This window comes from Calonectris borealis, chromosome 1, assembly GCF_964195595.1.
Source record: "Calonectris borealis chromosome 1, bCalBor7.hap1.2, whole genome shotgun sequence".
In the NCBI taxonomy this organism is placed as follows: domain Eukaryota; kingdom Metazoa; phylum Chordata; class Aves; order Procellariiformes; family Procellariidae; genus Calonectris; species Calonectris borealis.
In genome coordinates, this window is record NC_134312.1 from 72,265,182 (window position 1) to 72,283,704 (window position 18,523).

Here is an 18,523-nt window from a genome sequence, read left to right on the forward strand (position 1 = left end):
TCCCTAGATCTGCTTCAGAATGTCCTCTCCCTTGTCCTCTCATCAACATTTCAGTCGTGTTATGAAAGCCAGTCCTGCTTGAAGAAAACTCTATCAAAAATGATTCAAAGACTAACAATGGAGAAGAACAGCCTTATAGATTTTGCAGCTGGAAAGGACCATTAATCTAATCTAACCCCGTGTAAAGCACAAGCTATATTTTTTCCTTGAGAAAATACTTGCATCTAAACCAGCAATGCAGACGGATAAACTGTTTGAACAGAGAGATATAAGACTGGTTGCAAATGTTTGTCTGCGGTTTAAGATTGTGGGTGTAAAATGAAGACAAGTTCTGTTAAATAGATATTATAAGATACTAACAATGTTTCAGTCTCAAGCGTAGTTTTATTTGAATCCTGAGATTCTGTAAGTCAGGTGACTCACATCAGGCTCACGGTTTCTACTTATGATTTGAACGGCATCACTATGACTACTGAGGAGAAAAACTTTAAATCAGATTTTCAAAGACACAAAAGCCATGATGCTAATAAAATGCAATTTTCCAAATATGCATAGTATATAATTTTAAGTCAGCCTCTTGGGGCATTACTTGCTCCACTCAAATGCAGACAGTGCAACACTGGGCACTTTATGCATAGGCAGTACAGGCAATATTGCCTTAATAAAGTGAACCTGGGCTAGAAGGAAACCTTTGTGGAGGGCTGAAAACTGGAGAGGTTATATGGAGAGACCTCTGAGGCATGGAGATGTGGCAGCAGGAGGGGATGAGACAGGGCAGGCTTATTCTACAAACGCAATAGCGCAGTACCTGGCAAAGTGCACTAAGTGGTCTTAGAAGGAAGATACAGGAGCCCCGGGGGAGGTTTGTTTTGGCATGTGAAAGGACTTGTTAGCTAAGAACAAAAACAGTCCAGTTGTGGCAGCACAATACCCAGAAAAACAGCAGCAGGCAGGAACAGGGGCACGGAGGGACTGCTAAGAAAACCTGAGAGTCTACCTTGAAAATGTAGGCTCCTAGATCTGCATAGAAGCTGTGGAGGTGGATTTATGAAAATTGAAAAACATATAGGTTTTGAACTTGAAATGCTCAAGTCCAGTTCCATTCGCCTGTATTAACCAACACGGAGAATGGGGGATATCAAGACCATACCAGATCTTACATAGAGCAGACTCTGGGTTAGCTTAGTACTGCACAGCCAGAAACAGCCAGGCTACCTACTGCTGCACTGCCGGGCTTGCTCGTCTATTCATTCAAAAAGACATCAGAGGCAAAAGAAATAGCCATTTTTGAAGTTCAGAAAAGGTTGGCTAATATATTTCTTTTCCTGCTTCACAGAGAACCAGAAGGGAACAGTGGTTCAGCGTTGGCTCAGAAGGAAGTCTGCTTTGTCTGCCGACTTCATTGCCATGACTTCAGGCATGCCCTGTTTTTCTAGATAAGCAGCTAAACTTTCAATCCTCGCTGCTAAACATTTTTGCCCATTACTTCTTGTGGACAGAATAACTCCTTAAGGGTGGTGGGGAGGAGAAACAAATCCAACTTATCCTGAACCTCATGCCAATAAATGTGAAATGTTACTAGAATTCGGGAAAGCGTGTGTGGGTGATGAATTCAGAACCAATTTTCAAGGGGAAAATTTGCTGGAAGAAAAATAAACTCCTACAGTACTTTCCAAAACTACTTCCAGCTTTCCTTTTATAAAAACTCTGAAGCTGTCATGTACCACTCTTGGTGATTAATGATTCTGGGATAGCGGATATGTGGGTGACGAATTAGTAATCAGCTTTAGGCTTACACAGACATCCAGCCTCTTTCCATTTCGTGTCCTACACCATCCGAGTACAAATTGCTTCCAAAAATATTTGTGAGACGTGATGGCTTAAATTCTTTGGGAAGAAAGGTGAAAGCCAAGCTTCCCCTAATCCGTGGGGGTGAAATCTATTTCTGAGCCTGCAGGTGCAGGGCTGTAGGGAAGTTCCCGCATAGGGTACAGGTAGGTGCTCCACTGCCTTTGCTGGGCTTTGTCTCTAGCTTGAGGTGAGTAAAGGGTGGGGATTTTTGTTCAGTCTTAGTTGGTTCCCATCGTTCCTCTCATGGGCCCACTAAATTTTACACTTTATGAATATCATTATATAGATTTAAATGGAAAATATATTACCTGCCAGCGATGCAATGCCTGCCAATTAAATAAAAAACCACATTATCCTTTCAGAATATTATGAATGTATCCTGCTTGCTTTACTGTGGCCCATGGATCAGCCAACAGGGATCGGGAAGAAGTTGCATAGGTAGGCCAAGCCTGGCCAGTCATGCAGGGATAGAAAACAAGTGGAAAAAATCCCTTTGAGCTGAACAAAAGTTATTCAGAAAGTGTCGGTGACAGAATGAAATCAGCACTTTGGCTGATGGAGGGACGTAACACATTCAGATGGAGTTCTCCCTACACTGGCACAGAAAAACAGAATAAAAAGCCATGAAAAGAAAGCTCTTTTACTAACTGTAGCTTATAAAGAATTTGGATTTAATTTTATATTCATAGAAAATGCTTTTACTTTAAAAATGAATGCAAATTAGCTTAGATATAGACTATGTTCTCTTTTTGGTGTGAAAATTAGCTGAACACCTATAAACAAAGGGTGCTACTACTCAGCAGTAGTTTAAATTGGGAAGAGATGAGGTCTGTTCTTGTGGCACAGGGATTACCATTGGATTCCAACATATTTGTTATGAAAGGTGTTTGACAAATATGTTGTACAGAAAGTTTTGTTATTATTTCTTGTTAAACCATTTAATCTGTCACAGTTGCAGTACTGCCTCAGCTCTAATTCTAACTGCTAATTTTTAAGTAAGTAATTCCCTACATAGCTGATATGTGCTGAATAAGAAAAAAAACCCAACAAACAGTGAGCTCGGTTTAATAATATGAATGATCTGGGAGATGAAGGTGAACATAAATTAAATTTGCCACTGGTTGCAAATGAAGAAGACATTAAAAATAATAGTGGAGACAGAGCAAGATCAAGAGAATAAAAGTAATTTCCAGAACCCTACAACCAGCTTGGACAAATGAAAAGTATTTCCTCAGGGAGGTATAGATCTATATCCCACAGTAATGTGAGGATAAAACAACAAAATGGTGAGACATAAGAGATGCCAATGAGAAAGGCCAGATCCTGGTGTCATGGTGCAGAAAGAAAGTAGTTCATCTTTATAAGGCTTTGATAGTAAAATATTTCTCTCAGGACTTAGGACTTTTTTTTTAGAACTAGAATACAAGTTCAAAGAACAGTTCTCAGTAGGGTTACCTGGAAGTGATTGATCCTTCAGAAGTGATTTATTGTTGCTAAAACTTATTTAAGAACAGACTAACAAGGACACAAGTCAATTGTGCAAATATTTAAGGGAGAAGACCACAAGGTTCAAGAGGAATTATTTAGGACATTGAGCAAGATTGTAAGCAGAAGTAATGAGAGGTAATTAAGGAGCAGAAATCGCATGCATTATATAATGAAATGTTTTCTTACAGAGGGAGACGGCAAGCTGTAGAATAATCTAAAGAAAAGTGGAGGGAGTTCTGTACAGTTTGAGAAATTAAAAATAGTCTGGATCAGGCATATTCAGACTTTTTAAGCTAATTAAGAATTTGAGAAGAAAAATAGTGCAGGGTGAAGACACAGATAACAGTGTCACTATTTCTTTATGCATTTTTATATTCACTTACTATCTGTGCCTAGGCAAAAAGAGAAAATAATATATATGTGACAAAAACATAGAAGCAGAACAGCAGAATTTGCTTGTGTTTCTTTTCTCAAAGGCTAATTTTCTTTCATGCCCTCTAACAGGGAGCAACAGTGTTAGTCTGAGTGATTTAAAAAGAAAAGCGAAATGGGGACGTTGTCTTAAGTATTTGTTCTTCCCTGTGCTTTATTAAAGAGAGAATAAATTCTGGGATCTATGTTTCTAAGGGTCCAAACTAGATCAGTCTTATCTCAGCCAGTGTCATAGACTCTGCGACTAAATATTCATCTGAAAATTAAATGTTCCAAGCACAATAGTAATACAGGGTTGAAAGCAATGGAATTTATCTTTTTTATAGGCTTGGTGGTAATTCTGGAATAAAAGCTTCAGAGATCTGTTCATGAAATCTGCTCTCTGCATTCTATGCCCTGCACCAACATTGCGTATCCATAGAATAATATAATTTTAAAGCATGACCGAACCTTGATTTCTTTCATCTATGCAAAAAAGCAGAGTTTAAATGACTTAAAGATAGCAATACAACATGTGGTTTAGGAATCTAGAACATATCTTGTCACCTCCTTCTCTTTCAGAAAAAAACTTCTGTGTGAGTCTTGCTCAAATCTTTTACTGGGAGTTGTACATTTAACACAGTCGTCTTCTTTTATATTACTTTTGCAGCCTTGGTAACTTTTTTATATCCACATGGCGCTATGTGGAGCACCCAGTAATCTAGTCCTGAGCACTGGTGAAGTATTAGAGGGGTGTCAGAGCTCAGGAGCTAGACTGAGGGACACATGCCATTCTAAGACATCTTTTTCTTCTTTGTTAATTCAGAAACAGTAAACACACACAAAGCTGTATCATTACTTGCTGGAGCTAAATTCTAGCCCTCCTTGTCTGCTACCACCGATGGTCAGTAAAAGGCAAAGCCTGTTTTACCTGACAGTTACAGTCACATAGTTGTAGAGACTCTTCCCCATTTCATTTGGGATTGTGTCTATCCTAATATACAACTCTTTCTGGATCATCAAGACTATAAATTACTCTTTCTAAACAGGGCATCAGAGCTATGTCTCAGTTCCTTTCTTCATCTTTCTGAAAGTGTCTGATTCTGGATTCAGAGCTCTACAGAAATAAAGGCTTGGAAGGGAAACCGTTATGACCTTCTGGGTATCACAGGCCAGCTTTCATTTTATTTACCTCATTGTAAGTAGAGTTAGATGGGCTTTTCTCTCAAATGACTGAGGCAGATCAGAAGCATTTCACATAGTTCTTAGGAAATCCTGAATCTTTTGGGATCCAGCCGGTTTCCCAGAACTGTCTTTCTCCTTACAAGAAAAAAAACTGGTTTTTAATATTTATATTATAACTGTTATTTCATATTTAACAAATAATACTTGTTAATTTAAAAAAAATCCCACTGTCTGTGTGCCTTGGTCTTATTGGAGTGGGGTTCAGTCTGAATCCCCAAGATGCATACATATATGATGTGATGGAATTCAGTTGCCTGATCATGGCTGTTTTGAGTACCATGAAGTATCTTCCTTGACCTCCAATGACCAGAATGGTGCCAGTTTCCCATAAAGCCTGTCATATTTCCAACTCCTTACACACCTTTTGTCATCTGAGGTGACATGAGGCAGCAGTATTTTAGAAACTGGATCCTAGCCTAGACACCTACATTCCCTTTTTGATCAATGGAGACTTAAGTCCCAATTTATTTTCCTAAACATATAGGAGATGACCTAACATGTGCCATCTGGCCTCCAGCTGCCACTGCAGAAGAGGAGGGCCTCATGTAAGGCTTGTGTCATGTCTGAGGGTTTATGCAGAAATCTTAAGCATCGTATGTGTCTCAAATGTTGCCAGACACCAAAGCGTGGGCAATTGAACCAAGCCAAGCCGGGAGATGTCCACAATACATTGAGTTGAATCTCTTTCTGGCCTCCCTCCTTGACAGCGTTACAGAGATCTGCTTAGGCTTTACTGGGAACTTACATACCTACCTCATATATACACTGGGATAGGTCAACACCTCAACATTTTTGCCCAGAACTGGTGTGTTTGTTGCAGTGCGTTAGCTGTGAAGCTTCCCTTCTGTCTCAGTAACTGAGGGTTAGTTTTTCCCATTTGACAGCCAGGAGACCTTGGAGAGTGTTGGTTGGCTCACTCTTCAGAGATTTTGTGACTCAGGACAGCTCTAGATCCTATTTTTGCCAGCATAGTTCTCCCCGTTAGGAATGCAGCATACCGTCTTTTATTAACAGCTCGACTGCACAAGTCCTTGCTACTCTACTACAAACAAAGCTGAACCAGTAAACCTGCACTTTTTTTGTCAAAATGCATTTGGAGAGAAAGGGCTGGTATAAACTACAGCGACAAAAGCACTGCTTTTTCGTGAATTAACAGCACCCACTGTTCGCCCATTTGGTGCGCTGACAAGCTGCATGCAGAACAGGCAGGTTGATGAGGATGTTGAAGGTATTGGGCTGCACGAAGTGCATAAGCTATATTTGGAGATTCAAATAAGTAACATGAATAGAGCACCTCTGCATTTTTATCATAGTAAATGACAAAGCCATCTGGAGGCTTGCTCCACTGACACCACTGACGCTACCAGATTTCTGAAAGGTAGAAAATGCCTGCTCAAAAAATGCTTTCCATACCTTCCCTGAAACAAAATATATTCTGTTCTGAAACAACATATCTTTTTATTTCCCTGCATTAAGTTGAGATAAACTTCATTTCTTTTTTTGTTGCTTTGCGGGTGACCTCTGTGCCAGTGACCTCTGTCACAGTGTGTCTTCTCTGTTTACGTACATATCTGGATGCATGCATGAGATGGGAAAGAAGTTAGGAATAGGAATGAAGTTGCTCACAGAGAAGAGGGGGGAAAAATTGGTATCAGAAAATACAATAAAATAAAACCTATCTTGCAGAGAAGCAGTTAAATGTTTTCAAATTTTAGGTGAAAAAAACAGTTGTTTGGGAAAAAATACCTTATTTGTGCAATCACTTTTGGCCGGTTGCTTTTCTGTTTTGTCTTGCCAACAGCAGACAGTGCAGGGTGCACCATAGTGATATAGTGGATTATCTTCTTTTGTAATTATTATTTAATTCCTGCAAATGTGATTTTATTTTGAATTTTCTTTGAAGTAATTTGAAAATATTTTGTGGCAGGAAAACTAAAAGCTTAGTAGCAGGATAGAGAATAGAATAGAGGTGTTCACTGCTTTGGGAAATGCAGAGCTCAAAGGAAAAACAAGGAAGGGTTTTCAGTCCCACGTTAGGATTTATGAAGTAACAACGCAACCGCCCGTTCACACAGCAATCACGTCTGTCCTGAAGGTTTATATATCTTATTAATCTGTTTCTGAAGGAACCTCTTGCTTTGTAATATCATTGTCTTAGCGCTGATTATTTTCTCAGCTCTTTAAATTTAGAATTAGCCCAGAGGATGTTATCTTTTTCTAAGGCAGAGGCCGTATTTGTTAATTAAGCTGCAGCTTACAAAGACAGGGTTTAGCCTTTCTCTGCTAAGTTACACAGGGACTCAGAGAAAGTGAAAGACAATGTAGCAGCAGTGATGGCTTTTCCACATTTCTTACTAGTTTTAATTTGGTCAAGAGGCAGCTAGTAATTTATACAGGTTACTGGGGTGCGAGGCTAATTTCTTCTGTGGATTTTTTTCTAATCCTCCTTTGTTGGATAATAATCAAATCTGCCTCATGTCTACACTTAATATATAAACATTTTGCTTTGTAGCTGTGAAGGTTTTTTCTAACCATTTGCTATAGTGATATGATTTTTAAAGATGTAAGTATATCTCAATATTAAACATTAAGGAATATTTCATAGTTCTTTCTTCACTATGTAGAAGATAAATTCCCAGCAGTGCATGTAAGAGAAAAACACAAGATGAAGGTAAAGGATAGGAAAACTGAGAGTTAGAGCTAATGGACAAAGTGAAGGATTTTTTTTTTTTTCTTTAATTTGGGGGCAGTAGCTGAAATGGGAGCCTTTCTAAAGCCTGGATTTCTTTTTTTCATTGAAGAAGGGAAGAAAGCAACTGAGATTTGAAAATGTCCAGGAAATTAATTTTGGGGGAAGAAAGGAAGTTATTTATAGAGGAGGAAAGGTGGTATTAGTTAATGCAAGTTACCTTTGATCATTCTTTTTTTTTGTCAAGATGGTTGAAAATGAAAAATGGGAAAAAGAGAACAGCAGCTGGAACTATCAAATGTTCAGGAGCCATCAATCTGTTTCACTCTAGGACAAAAGGTGGAAAAATATCTGCATGTCTAACACTAAGAGAAACTGATTACATGATTTAAATTGGAGGCAATAGTCACCTAAAAAGAAAATTTGATGTCACTTAGGAAGAGGTGAGTTTCAAAAAGCTTTACAATAAATTAACCCTAAAGTGCATTTTTAAAATCATAAAACTTTCCTTAAAATTCATATGAGTAAGGCCCACTATTCATACTGGCTGCTAAATTGCGTAGTTCAATATATGGCAAATTTTGAAGTAGTTAGGCCTTTCGTAATGCTAACAAAGAATCCATCCTTAAGGAGAGTTGTGGATGGTTAGTAATGACCAAGGGAAAAAAGTCATTAGGATAATGTAATTCTTGTGGAAAAATTAATTGAATTTCATCCATTATTTCCCAGCTACACCTAGTACATTTAAAATTAAATTACACAGGACATAACCTCTCTGCATGAGTTTCTGTAAGTAAATATCAATACTTTTTTGGTTTTGGAAAATAAAATTGGAGTGAAAAATGGAACACATCCATAACACATACGTGTCTGTATTGGTTTTTCAGTATTGAATTACAGATGTGGAGAGAAGTAAATCCAGAGTATTATTTCCTCTCCCTCACTCCCCCTCATTCTTAAATATTTTCAGCACCTTCTGCCTGACTTTAGAAGAAAATAACATTTCAAAAATAAACTACATTTTAAACATATATATACACAATTGTAACTGAGTTCCTTAAAAACTTCAGTCATTATCAAGGTCAAGTAGGCAGGTCATTCTTTGAGAAAATTGTTCAGTTGTGGCTTGTTTGTATTTGAAGAAAGCACAGGGCGTCAGCTTCTAAATTCAACTCAAGCTTTTTATTGGCAGATCAAAATCACTGGGGGTTTTTTGTGCATAGACATAGCAAGGAGAGCTATGGCATTTCTGTTAGGAACTTGATTTTATACCTTTCCAGCCTTATGGATTTTTATAGCTTGAATTTATTTACAAGCATACACAATCAAAGATTTAAGACAGTAATTTAAATTGGGAGTAACTTCTTTTAAAGGAAGTTAGCTTCCTTTATTTTTGGCTTAATGAAATTACTACAGTATTAATCATAAATAGAATTCAATCTAAAACTTTGGTTTTTTCTGTTCAGTTGATCACAAGTACATTCAAGCTATAAAGGTTTTGCAGAGTCGTTAACGTGCAAAATGGCATTCCCAAGGTACCCTTTGATTTTCCTTCTGGCCTGGACTATGGACAGAAGTCAGTGATTTTTGATCCATTAATAATAACAAAATTACTTGTAAATATGCTAGAAATCTTACTCTGTGTTTACAATGGACCCCCCCAGAACAGATATTCTTTGGTGCAAATGAGACTGGTATTTAGAATCATAGAATCATTAAGGTTGGAAAAGACCTCTAAGATCATCGAATCCAACCATCAACCCAACACCACCATGCCTACTAAACCATGTCCCTAAGCACCTCATCTACACATCTTTTAAATACTTCCAGGGATGGTGACTCCACCACTTCCCTGGGCAGCCTGTTCCAAGGCCTGACCACTCTTTCAGTAAAGAAATTTCTCCTAATGTCCAATCTAAACCTCCCTTGGTGCAACTTGAGGCCATTTCCTCTCATCCTATCGCTGGTTACTTGGGAGAAGAGACCAACACCCACCTCGCTACAACCTCCCTTCAGGTAGTTGTAGAGCGCAATGAGGTTTCTCCTCAGCCTCCTCTTCTCCAGACTGAACAGTCCCAGTTTCCTCAGCCGCTCCTCATAAGACTTGTTCTCCAGGCCCTTCACCAGCTTCGTTGCCCTTCTCTGGACACGCTCCAGCACCTCCATGTCCTTCTTGTAGTGAGGGACCCAAAACCGAACACAATATTCGAGGTGTGGCCTCACCAGTGCCGAGTACAGGGGCACGATCACCTGCCTACTCCTGCTGGCCACACTATTTCTGATACAGGCCAGAATGCCATTGGCCTTCTTGGCCACCTGGGCACACTGCTGGCTCACGTTCAGCCAGCTGTCAACCAACACCCCAGGTCCTTTTCCTCTGGGCAGCTTTCCAGCCACTCTTCCCCAGGTCTGTAGCGTTGCATGGGGTTGTTGTGACCCAAGTGCGGGACCTGGCACTTGGCCTTGTTGAACCTCATACAATTGGCCTCAGCCCATCGATCCAGCCTGTCCAGGTCCCTCTGCAGAGCCTTCCTACCCTCGAGCAGATCAACACTCCCGCCCAACTTGGTGTCATCTGCAAACTTACTGAGGGAGCACTCGATCCCCTCATCCAGATCATTGATAAAGATATTGAACAGGACTGGCCCCAAAACTGAGCCCTGGGGAACACCGCTCGTGACCGGCCGCCAACTGGATTTAACTCCATTGACCACAACTCTCTGGGCTCGGCTGTCCAGCCAGTTTTTTACCCAGCGAAGAGTGCACCTGTCTAGGCTGTGAGCCGCCAGCTTCTCTAGAAGAATGCCATGAGAGACAGTGTCAAAGGCTTTACTGAAGTCCAAGTAGACCACATCCACTGCCTTTCCCTCATCCACCAGGCAGGTCACCTGGTCATAGAAGGAGATCAGGTTGGTCAAGCAGGACCTGCCTTCCATGAACCCGTGCTGGCTGGGCCTGGTCCTCTGGTTGTCCCGCACATGGCTTGTGAGCGCCCTCAAAACGAACCGCTCCATAATCTTCCCCGGCACCGAGGTCAGGCTGACCGGCCTGTAGTTCCCTGGATCCTCCTTCCAGCCCTTCTTGTAGATGGGCATCACATTGGCAAGCCTCCAGTCGTCCGGGACCTCCCCTGTCAACCAGGACTGCTGGTAAATGATGGAGAGTGGCTTGGCAAGCTCCTCCGCCAGCTCCCTCAGTACCCTCGGGTGGATCCCATCCGGTCCCATAGACTTGTCAGCGTCAGATATTCTTCATGTTCACATAAGTTTATAAATGTGCCAATGCAGTCTGAATTAGAAGTGAAAGGATAATCAGGGGTTTTGCTCACTAAATGTGATACTGTAATATGACAGAAGACATCATCTCTGGAAAGAAAAAAAGGCCTGATGTTTCCTCCATTCTCCTTTATTAAAAAAAGTGCTCAACTCACATGTGAAAGCCTGAGAAAGGACTAGTTTGCTTGAAAGCTTGGGATTTTTGCCTGCCATGCCAGTTGTCTTAATAAAACAGTTTACTTCAAATTTCACCTACTTTAGATTTAAAAAGATATTTCTGCCATGTTAATCCCACTCTTGTTTTCACACTATGATTGTCAAACTGCCAAGATCCCTCTTTTTGTCCTTGGTAGGGAGGGTCTAGCAAAGTACAGCTCCTTCCATGACCATTGCAAGTCTTGTCCCAAGAAATCCTTCAGTGAAGCAGGCTCTTCACAAGAAAAGATTCAGCTATTGTGCCAATCAATAGGGAAGCCAGCACAAACTCATCACACGAGCTACCCAGACTCTGCTCCTGTAAAGCCATGGCTGATTTATGCCTGCTCTTCCTCAGTAGTTTTGAATGATGAGTGCATAGTGGGACAGAGCCTTTTTAACATTTAGAGACCCTGGTTAGGTGTTTTGTGTCATATCGGGAGGCAGAGGAGGGCAGTTGAGAAGTGGAAGATGTGATCTGGCTTTTGAAGAGTGCTCAGCTGAAGCTTTGTTCGCTTGACGGCATAACAATGACACTACAGATGGAAAATCGGGACAATTGTGGAATTTGGAGTGGCCTGTTTGCCTTTCCTCAGCAAGGGAAGATGAAGTGGAAAAATGTTATCTGAAAAGCAGGGGGGTTAAAAAACAACACCCAACAACCAGAACGAAGATCTCTAGTTGGATTTCAGGTGGCTGCAGTTTAAATTACCTCTAACAGTCTGGCTGCTGATTGCTACTATTCATGAAAAGTGGCTTTGTTTTAGTTCTGAAAGATCCCAGAGCAACTGCTCTGCCCCGAGTTTTCTTCTCTGAATCGCTAAAATATCCTCTTTTTTGATTTTCTCTCTTGACCCTCTCTTCCTATTCACTTCTTTCAACATGTATTTAGCTACATTCAAAGGGATAGCGAGGAAGTCATTTTCTGTCCACGTTTCATATGGCCACAGCACTACTGCAAAGTGCCTTCCTTAGATTTTAGGAGGAGTTGGCTGATGGAGGAAGGTTAGTTGGCTGAAGGCTAGATAATGTGCCAGTGTTGCTAGCAGGGTACAAGGAGCAGCTCAAAGGTGAAGTGACAATTTTATCTGACTTTTTTTCAATTCATGACATGTGGTTCTGGATACCCCGGTCCTGTTAAACAATCACACGGCAATCAGCTTGGATTCTTTCTCTGGCAAGTGAATGTCAGACTGAGCCTGTTTCAAATGCAAAGGACGCTGCTGTGATCTGTACCTTTGTCATCCTGAGGGGTGCAGTGGGGCACAGCACTTGTGACTACACCCTGTCCTATCTTGGCAGCTCAAAGGGGAGCAGAACTGCACCTTTGTAGCCCATTACCTACCACCTGGACTCCTCAGCCTGGTGCCCTTTGCAGCTGCTGCTGACCTCAACTTTTAAAATTAGCTCCGACATGGTCCCTGGTTAGGCAATACACTGCTGGGATGATTTATAAAGCCTGACATTTTACAGGACTCCCCATGTGCTGTATTTCCATGCTTGAGACAGGGATGATCGTTGTGCTGGGCCTCAGTAGTTGAGCTGGTAAGGTCTTCTTCAAGAATGACCCCGACCCCCTTATTTTTTTAACCATATTCCCTTTTTAGCCTGAAGTGACTAAAATCTGTTGACTTTCAAATTACAGTGATGCTTATCTATCCATTGAGAAGGGAAGAACTTGATTAGTTAGGATCCTGGTTGCTTGGACTAGTATTTAAGGCTACAATTCTTTCTTCTTCCTGATTTTTAAGAGACTGTTATTTGTAATCCTTGATTGAAGTTTTAGTATAGTCCTAGATCAATAGAGATGGGCTTTCAAATGAACAGTGTAAATTATAAATCCTGCATTAACAATATGGTACTCTGTCCTAGGAAGATACTTGTTAGTTTCACTGACATTTAATGGCATTCTTATTTTGGCCATTGAATCCCATCTGTCTAAATCCCATGTATATTTTAAATCAGATGTACTTTGGGGAGGTTAGCAATAGTAACATTAATTGTTCGCCTAGTGCTGACAATATATAATGATTTGAGTAGTGCATCCTTTGATGCTGTATGGTGTTAACGATAGCAATAATAAGCTTTGCAGTTGACCACATCATTTGCCTTGAAGGATCATTTCAGATAACAAAAACCAGAGATTTGTTGGGCAAGACCTGGTTGTTCACACACACAAGCACTGTTTTTGTTCCCAATGGAGAAGTTAGTTATTGTCAGGACACCAGCGGTCTCTCCTATGACAAGGATATGTTGTTGATAATGCCTGAGAAAGCCCCATATTTCTAGACACATACTGTGAATAATCAAAATCCGAGAAACGACTTTATTCTGAGCTAGGTAAAATTACAATGGGAAATATAAGTGCAATCACCTGTGTAATGCTCTGGGTTCATCAGTTCCAAACATTTTAAGATCTCTTCTTTTTGCCTTCATTTTCATTTGCATCCTGTCACTGGATTGCCTATGAGATGTCAGGTAAACTTGCTGCCTAAAATGCTGATAATACGATTAAAATTACTGATATTTGATATGCCCCATTTTGTGCTTTCTGATTGTATACTGTGCTACCGACACAAAGGTTTCTGCTTAAATATAAGCTAACCACTAAGTGACATGTGCTGGCAAGATACCTGTTCCATAGTTTTCCATGATTATGTTTCTTGTGAGAGGCTTTTCTTTTAAAGCGTCTCATACTACCAATGTGTTTTCTGAGTAACCATAATGTTGCTTTAGGAATAACCTTACAGCTCTTCAGAAGTAATCAAAAAACTCTCCACCAACAGCATTAGCTTATGACTGAGCCTGGTTAATAGATTGGCTCTGATCTCGAGTAGCTACTATAAGATGGAATATCTGGAATATCATTAAGTAATCTGAACTGGAAAATTAAATACAGTTTGCAGCTGTGTGATAGAGATCGGAAAGACTGTTATTATAAGAATCCTGTTCCTGCTGCAGGAAATGGTCCTGGCTCTTCTATAGTAATGTGCTTTATGAAACACCCTTGGAAACAATCAGTTCTCCCCAGCATCAGCACTGCTACTTAGGGGTTAAAATCAATAGGAGCTTACTGGCTAGAATCCAGTTTCTATGCATTGCTCTGGAAAATGGAAGGGCTAGACTTTGTATCAGATTAAGCTGAGTTAAAGTAGATTGAGGCTTAAGGGTTTTTCCATCAGAATGTAAAATATTAAAGATAGGCAATTTTACCTTGTTCTTGTATTATTTCATTTCTATTTTCCTGACTCAATATTGAGCTGAATTCTAAGAATTCCTGTTGTTTACTGCACTAGCACTCCAATTTAGCCAAGAGAATACTGAGAATGTAACATGTTTCTGTGTCTGCTTAAAGTCCAGGTTTCATTTGGTACTTTTTATTTGTTTTCGTTGCTAGAACATGGGCATTCATATTTATGACCATTTTGTTTTTCAGCACCTCCCAGACGGCTCTGCCCCAAGTGCACATGCTGAATTTTATCTTCTGCCGGATCCTTATGAGATCAGTCGAAGGAAAACAAGAACAGCTCCAAAAAGCTCTGACCCTACTTACAATGAAATTGTGAGTACCATTCACTTTCTTCCACCGTTTTTTACTTGTTTGATTTTCTTTGCCCACTCTTGAAATAAAGTAACAATACAGCATTTAGAGCTGTTACCATGAGTACAATCAAAAAGAAGGAACGTATCATAAGCTGAACAACAAATGGGGACAATCTTCTGCTTTGCATCTTTCTCAGAAGTGGAACAGTCTCTTTATGTCTCTCTCTTCAGGAAAGCAGTTGGATTATTCACCCTGCTCTATCTTACACTGTAACCACAGTTACATGTTAGCCAAATGAGACCAAGCATCATTGCACCAAAACCTAGGCTGTTTTGAATGCAGATTCATACAATAACATGAAAAGTACTAATTGAATGGATGCTGTTATTCAAATTCACATTTGAAAATAGACAGCCAAATTGGTTGTCACTGTCCTAAATGATAACACAATAATAAATAGCCCAGTTCTTTTTATGTCAAAATGCCAGCAGTTCACAGCCATATATAATTATTTCACGCACCACTGAAGTGCTCACGCCTCTGGGGTGAAAAGAAATATTTATATGGAGAAACATTTACGACAGAATGGAAAGTGGCATAAACTATATTCTTTTGTAAGGGCAGATGAGATTGAAACAGTAGGTGGGATTGGAGATTATAATTATGACATATAACAAATCTCCTAAAGATCTCAAAGCAATTTACAAATGCACTTTGAGCAGACTTTAAAGTAGAAGGCATGGAAAATATTACCACTCCACCCTGTTTCATAGATAAGATATGATGAAGCTTAAGTTAGTCAGCTGAGACTAAGAGTCCTTATCTCCTAGTTTCCCAGTCCCGGAGTTTTAATATTTTTCGTTTTCTTTTCCCACATCTATTTGATTACAAAAGCTACCTACTTACACTGATGATTTCCGGTCCTTCTGTAAGTAGGCTCCTCGAGTAGTATTGCTGCTAACAGCTGAGACAGATTGCCCTCCCTATGGTTATGCAGTGGAATAATAGGGAACTAGGATTTATTTTTTTGTTATGTTCTTTCCTTTTTTTGCAATCAAAGAGACAGTGGAATGAGTCTAATTGACCTGTCTAAAGAAACTCTTTTACATTTGAAGGATATTTAAAGCAAAGAAATATAATATAATTATATAATAATATTCATTGTAAAATATCTAAAATGGATTACAGACAAGAACTAGCCAGCAACACCGGAAGACAATTATCTTTCTAATCATTATTAGATCAAGTGGAATGCAAGAAAATCCAAAATCCTGTCTGCAGTCAGACAGTAGTCACTGGGAGGAGATTTAATTGTGGTTAAGGAGCATTCCACTGCTGTTAAGAGAAATTCCATGAAAACTTTAATATCCTTTATTCAAAACTTACAGCCTTCTTCACAGATGCTCAATCTTTTTCACCAGGAACTGATAATCATGGTGGGGACATATGGTTCCATTGAACTTGGACATTTCAAACCCGATGCTTGTGCTGTTAGCAGCTCTGTTCTTCCATATGTGATATCATTCTGTATGCATTTTCTATCCAAGGCTGGTAGACTAAGGCAGAAGCCGCCCCAGGGAAGAAAAACTACTAAAAATATAAGTCAGCTGTCTTTTAAGTTAGTTACTGTCCAAAATGTTGTGTACAGCAATGTACTAGCCTTTTTCATGAGTTCATAAGTTTTTATTAAAGCCAAATGGCTGGAAGGAAGCTGTATATTAATTTCTCTCTGTGTTCGAGACTGAGAAAATTCTGAAATGTGCTTCTCTTGGGTATTTTTGGTTTTAGTTTTATACTTTTATTGCTTTTGACTGCCTACAGCAAATTATCAGCCTTGCAAAAGTGCATTTTATTTTTGATTTTTACTCATGTGTGTGAAAGTAAAGACGTGAAAGTCCAGGAGGACTGACAATGGAATGAACTACACCAAACGTTTTGGAGTTGCTCTTAACAAGCACTCCTTTTTTCTCTTGTTCCTTTATTTGGATTTTGGAGTTTGTTGCCTTCACACTGGTATAACATTGCATTAAAAAATGATGGTTGAGAAGAAGAGGAGAAAGAACACAAAAAAATGGAATGCAGTGTAAAGAGAAAAAGAATAACATACCTGCTTATAGACCACTGTTAGGAACAAATAAAGACTTACTTTGGAGGTTCCAGAGTAGTTTAGTGAAAACTAAGAAAGTAAAAAAATTGAAAATAAATCTAAATTATTTAAGTTTAAACTCTTGCCAAAAAAAGTCGCAATGGCCAGAACCAACTGCCCTGGGGTCTTGCTCATATGTGTAGCATTTGCCCTAAAGACATGCTTCAGGGTCTCAGTTGTCCTCAGTTTGTGTCTTGAGTGCTTGCATGTACGCGCACCCATGATGCAAAATGAGCAAACCTCCACGACAAAGCAGAGTGTGCATTGCCGTAATAAAGCCAGAACGAGAGGCAACTCTCTCCATCCTGCCCTTGGGGTGCGGCCAAATGTGAGCAAATATACCTGGGCCATATCAGTCCGTTAGTGTTATTGCAGTTGCCCTCGGAGCAGAGGGGACACTGGCCTGCAACAACCAGAATAGCGCAAGCAAGCCTGATGGAGGGGGTGGGGGGGGAGCTGCACCAGGAGCCACAGCCGCTCCCTCCAGCACTGTGCGTCAAAGCTAATTTGGACAATTAAGAGCAAATCTAGGAACTGTGCCATGGCTACCTAAGGAGAAGCAACTGTCCCGCATTTGCGATTAAAATGTCATTAGACTCCTGTAGGTCAACAGTGCTTCTCTTTTTGGAGCCAGGAATACTTGGATTCCAGCCCTAATTCCTGTCCCACTGATTTGCTGGATGGCCATGTATAACTCACCTCCATTTGATCTAGCTGTATAAATAGGAGGCAAATATTCTTACTACACGATCATTTCAGGATTTAACTGTTCCGATTATGAAATTCTGGCAGGTGGCATTTGTTTTATCCACATACTAATTCAGCTATCTCCAGACCTTTCTTCTGTCCCTGCATCCTGGTGATATATACCTTGCTCCAGCTGAATTTGCAACACCATATTGGGGTCATTTGGAAACCACCCACCCTGCACTCTAAGGTCTGTCATTGCTCAAAGCTTAAGGCCTCTTTTTGTCCAAAGATTGAAAGTTGTCCATTATCCCAGTTCACGCCTGTTGTGATCCACCGTACTGAAGATTTGTTAGCTCTTACAGCTTACATGTACACTTTTTGGTCGTTTAAAGCAACAGCTGAAGGTGATATCTTTAATATATTGGCAAAGAAATAAGGCACCTTTCTACAGTAACATTAGTATCACTTCAGTAATCAAATCATAGATTTATTCTAAATTATGTTATCGCTTACTGTACCTGTCCTTGCTTTTCAGATTTTCTTCATCATTTCACTTTGATTTTGGTGGGGATATGCCCGTGGGGGGACAGAGAAGCTGGAATTTTTAATTCACATACATCCTTGTTGAAATAGGCACAGTAAATATCAAAACCGAAAAGCACCAGGTGCAACTTTCGTAACAGCTGTTCCAAACTATGATTTCCAAAGGTTTCTAAATGGAAAAGGAAATGTTGCTCCCTGGTAAGGCCTTTCTAGAAAAAGCCAGTTAACAAGAGTGAGGGGGACAGTTTTTCTTTCCTCCACAACCTGTGGCAGTGGCCGTTCATCCCCACAGCACCGACTATCTCCCTACACCAGAGAGCTTGATGTCCTGTCTGTTAGTGCTTGCTGCTGGAGTAGCCTGATGTCGTGTCTGGTGCTCGCTGCAACATCCCTGCAGCCTGCAGTGCAGATAAAATCACTCTGTGGTCCCACAGGGGCAGCTGGGG

At 40.2% G+C, this 18,523-nt stretch overlaps 1 protein-coding gene across 1 annotated transcript in view; it reads left to right on the forward strand.

Annotated features, from left to right (window-relative positions):
• PIK3C2G (phosphatidylinositol-4-phosphate 3-kinase catalytic subunit type 2 gamma) overlaps positions 1 to 18,523 on the forward strand; it is a 209,323-nt gene that overhangs the window by 187,928 nt on the left and 2,872 nt on the right. The window contains exon 32 of the mRNA XM_075160158.1: positions 14,591 to 14,716. Within this exon, the coding sequence (XP_075016259.1) occupies positions 14,591 to 14,716 (126 nt within the window). The remainder of the gene's footprint in view (positions 1 to 14,590; positions 14,717 to 18,523) is intronic.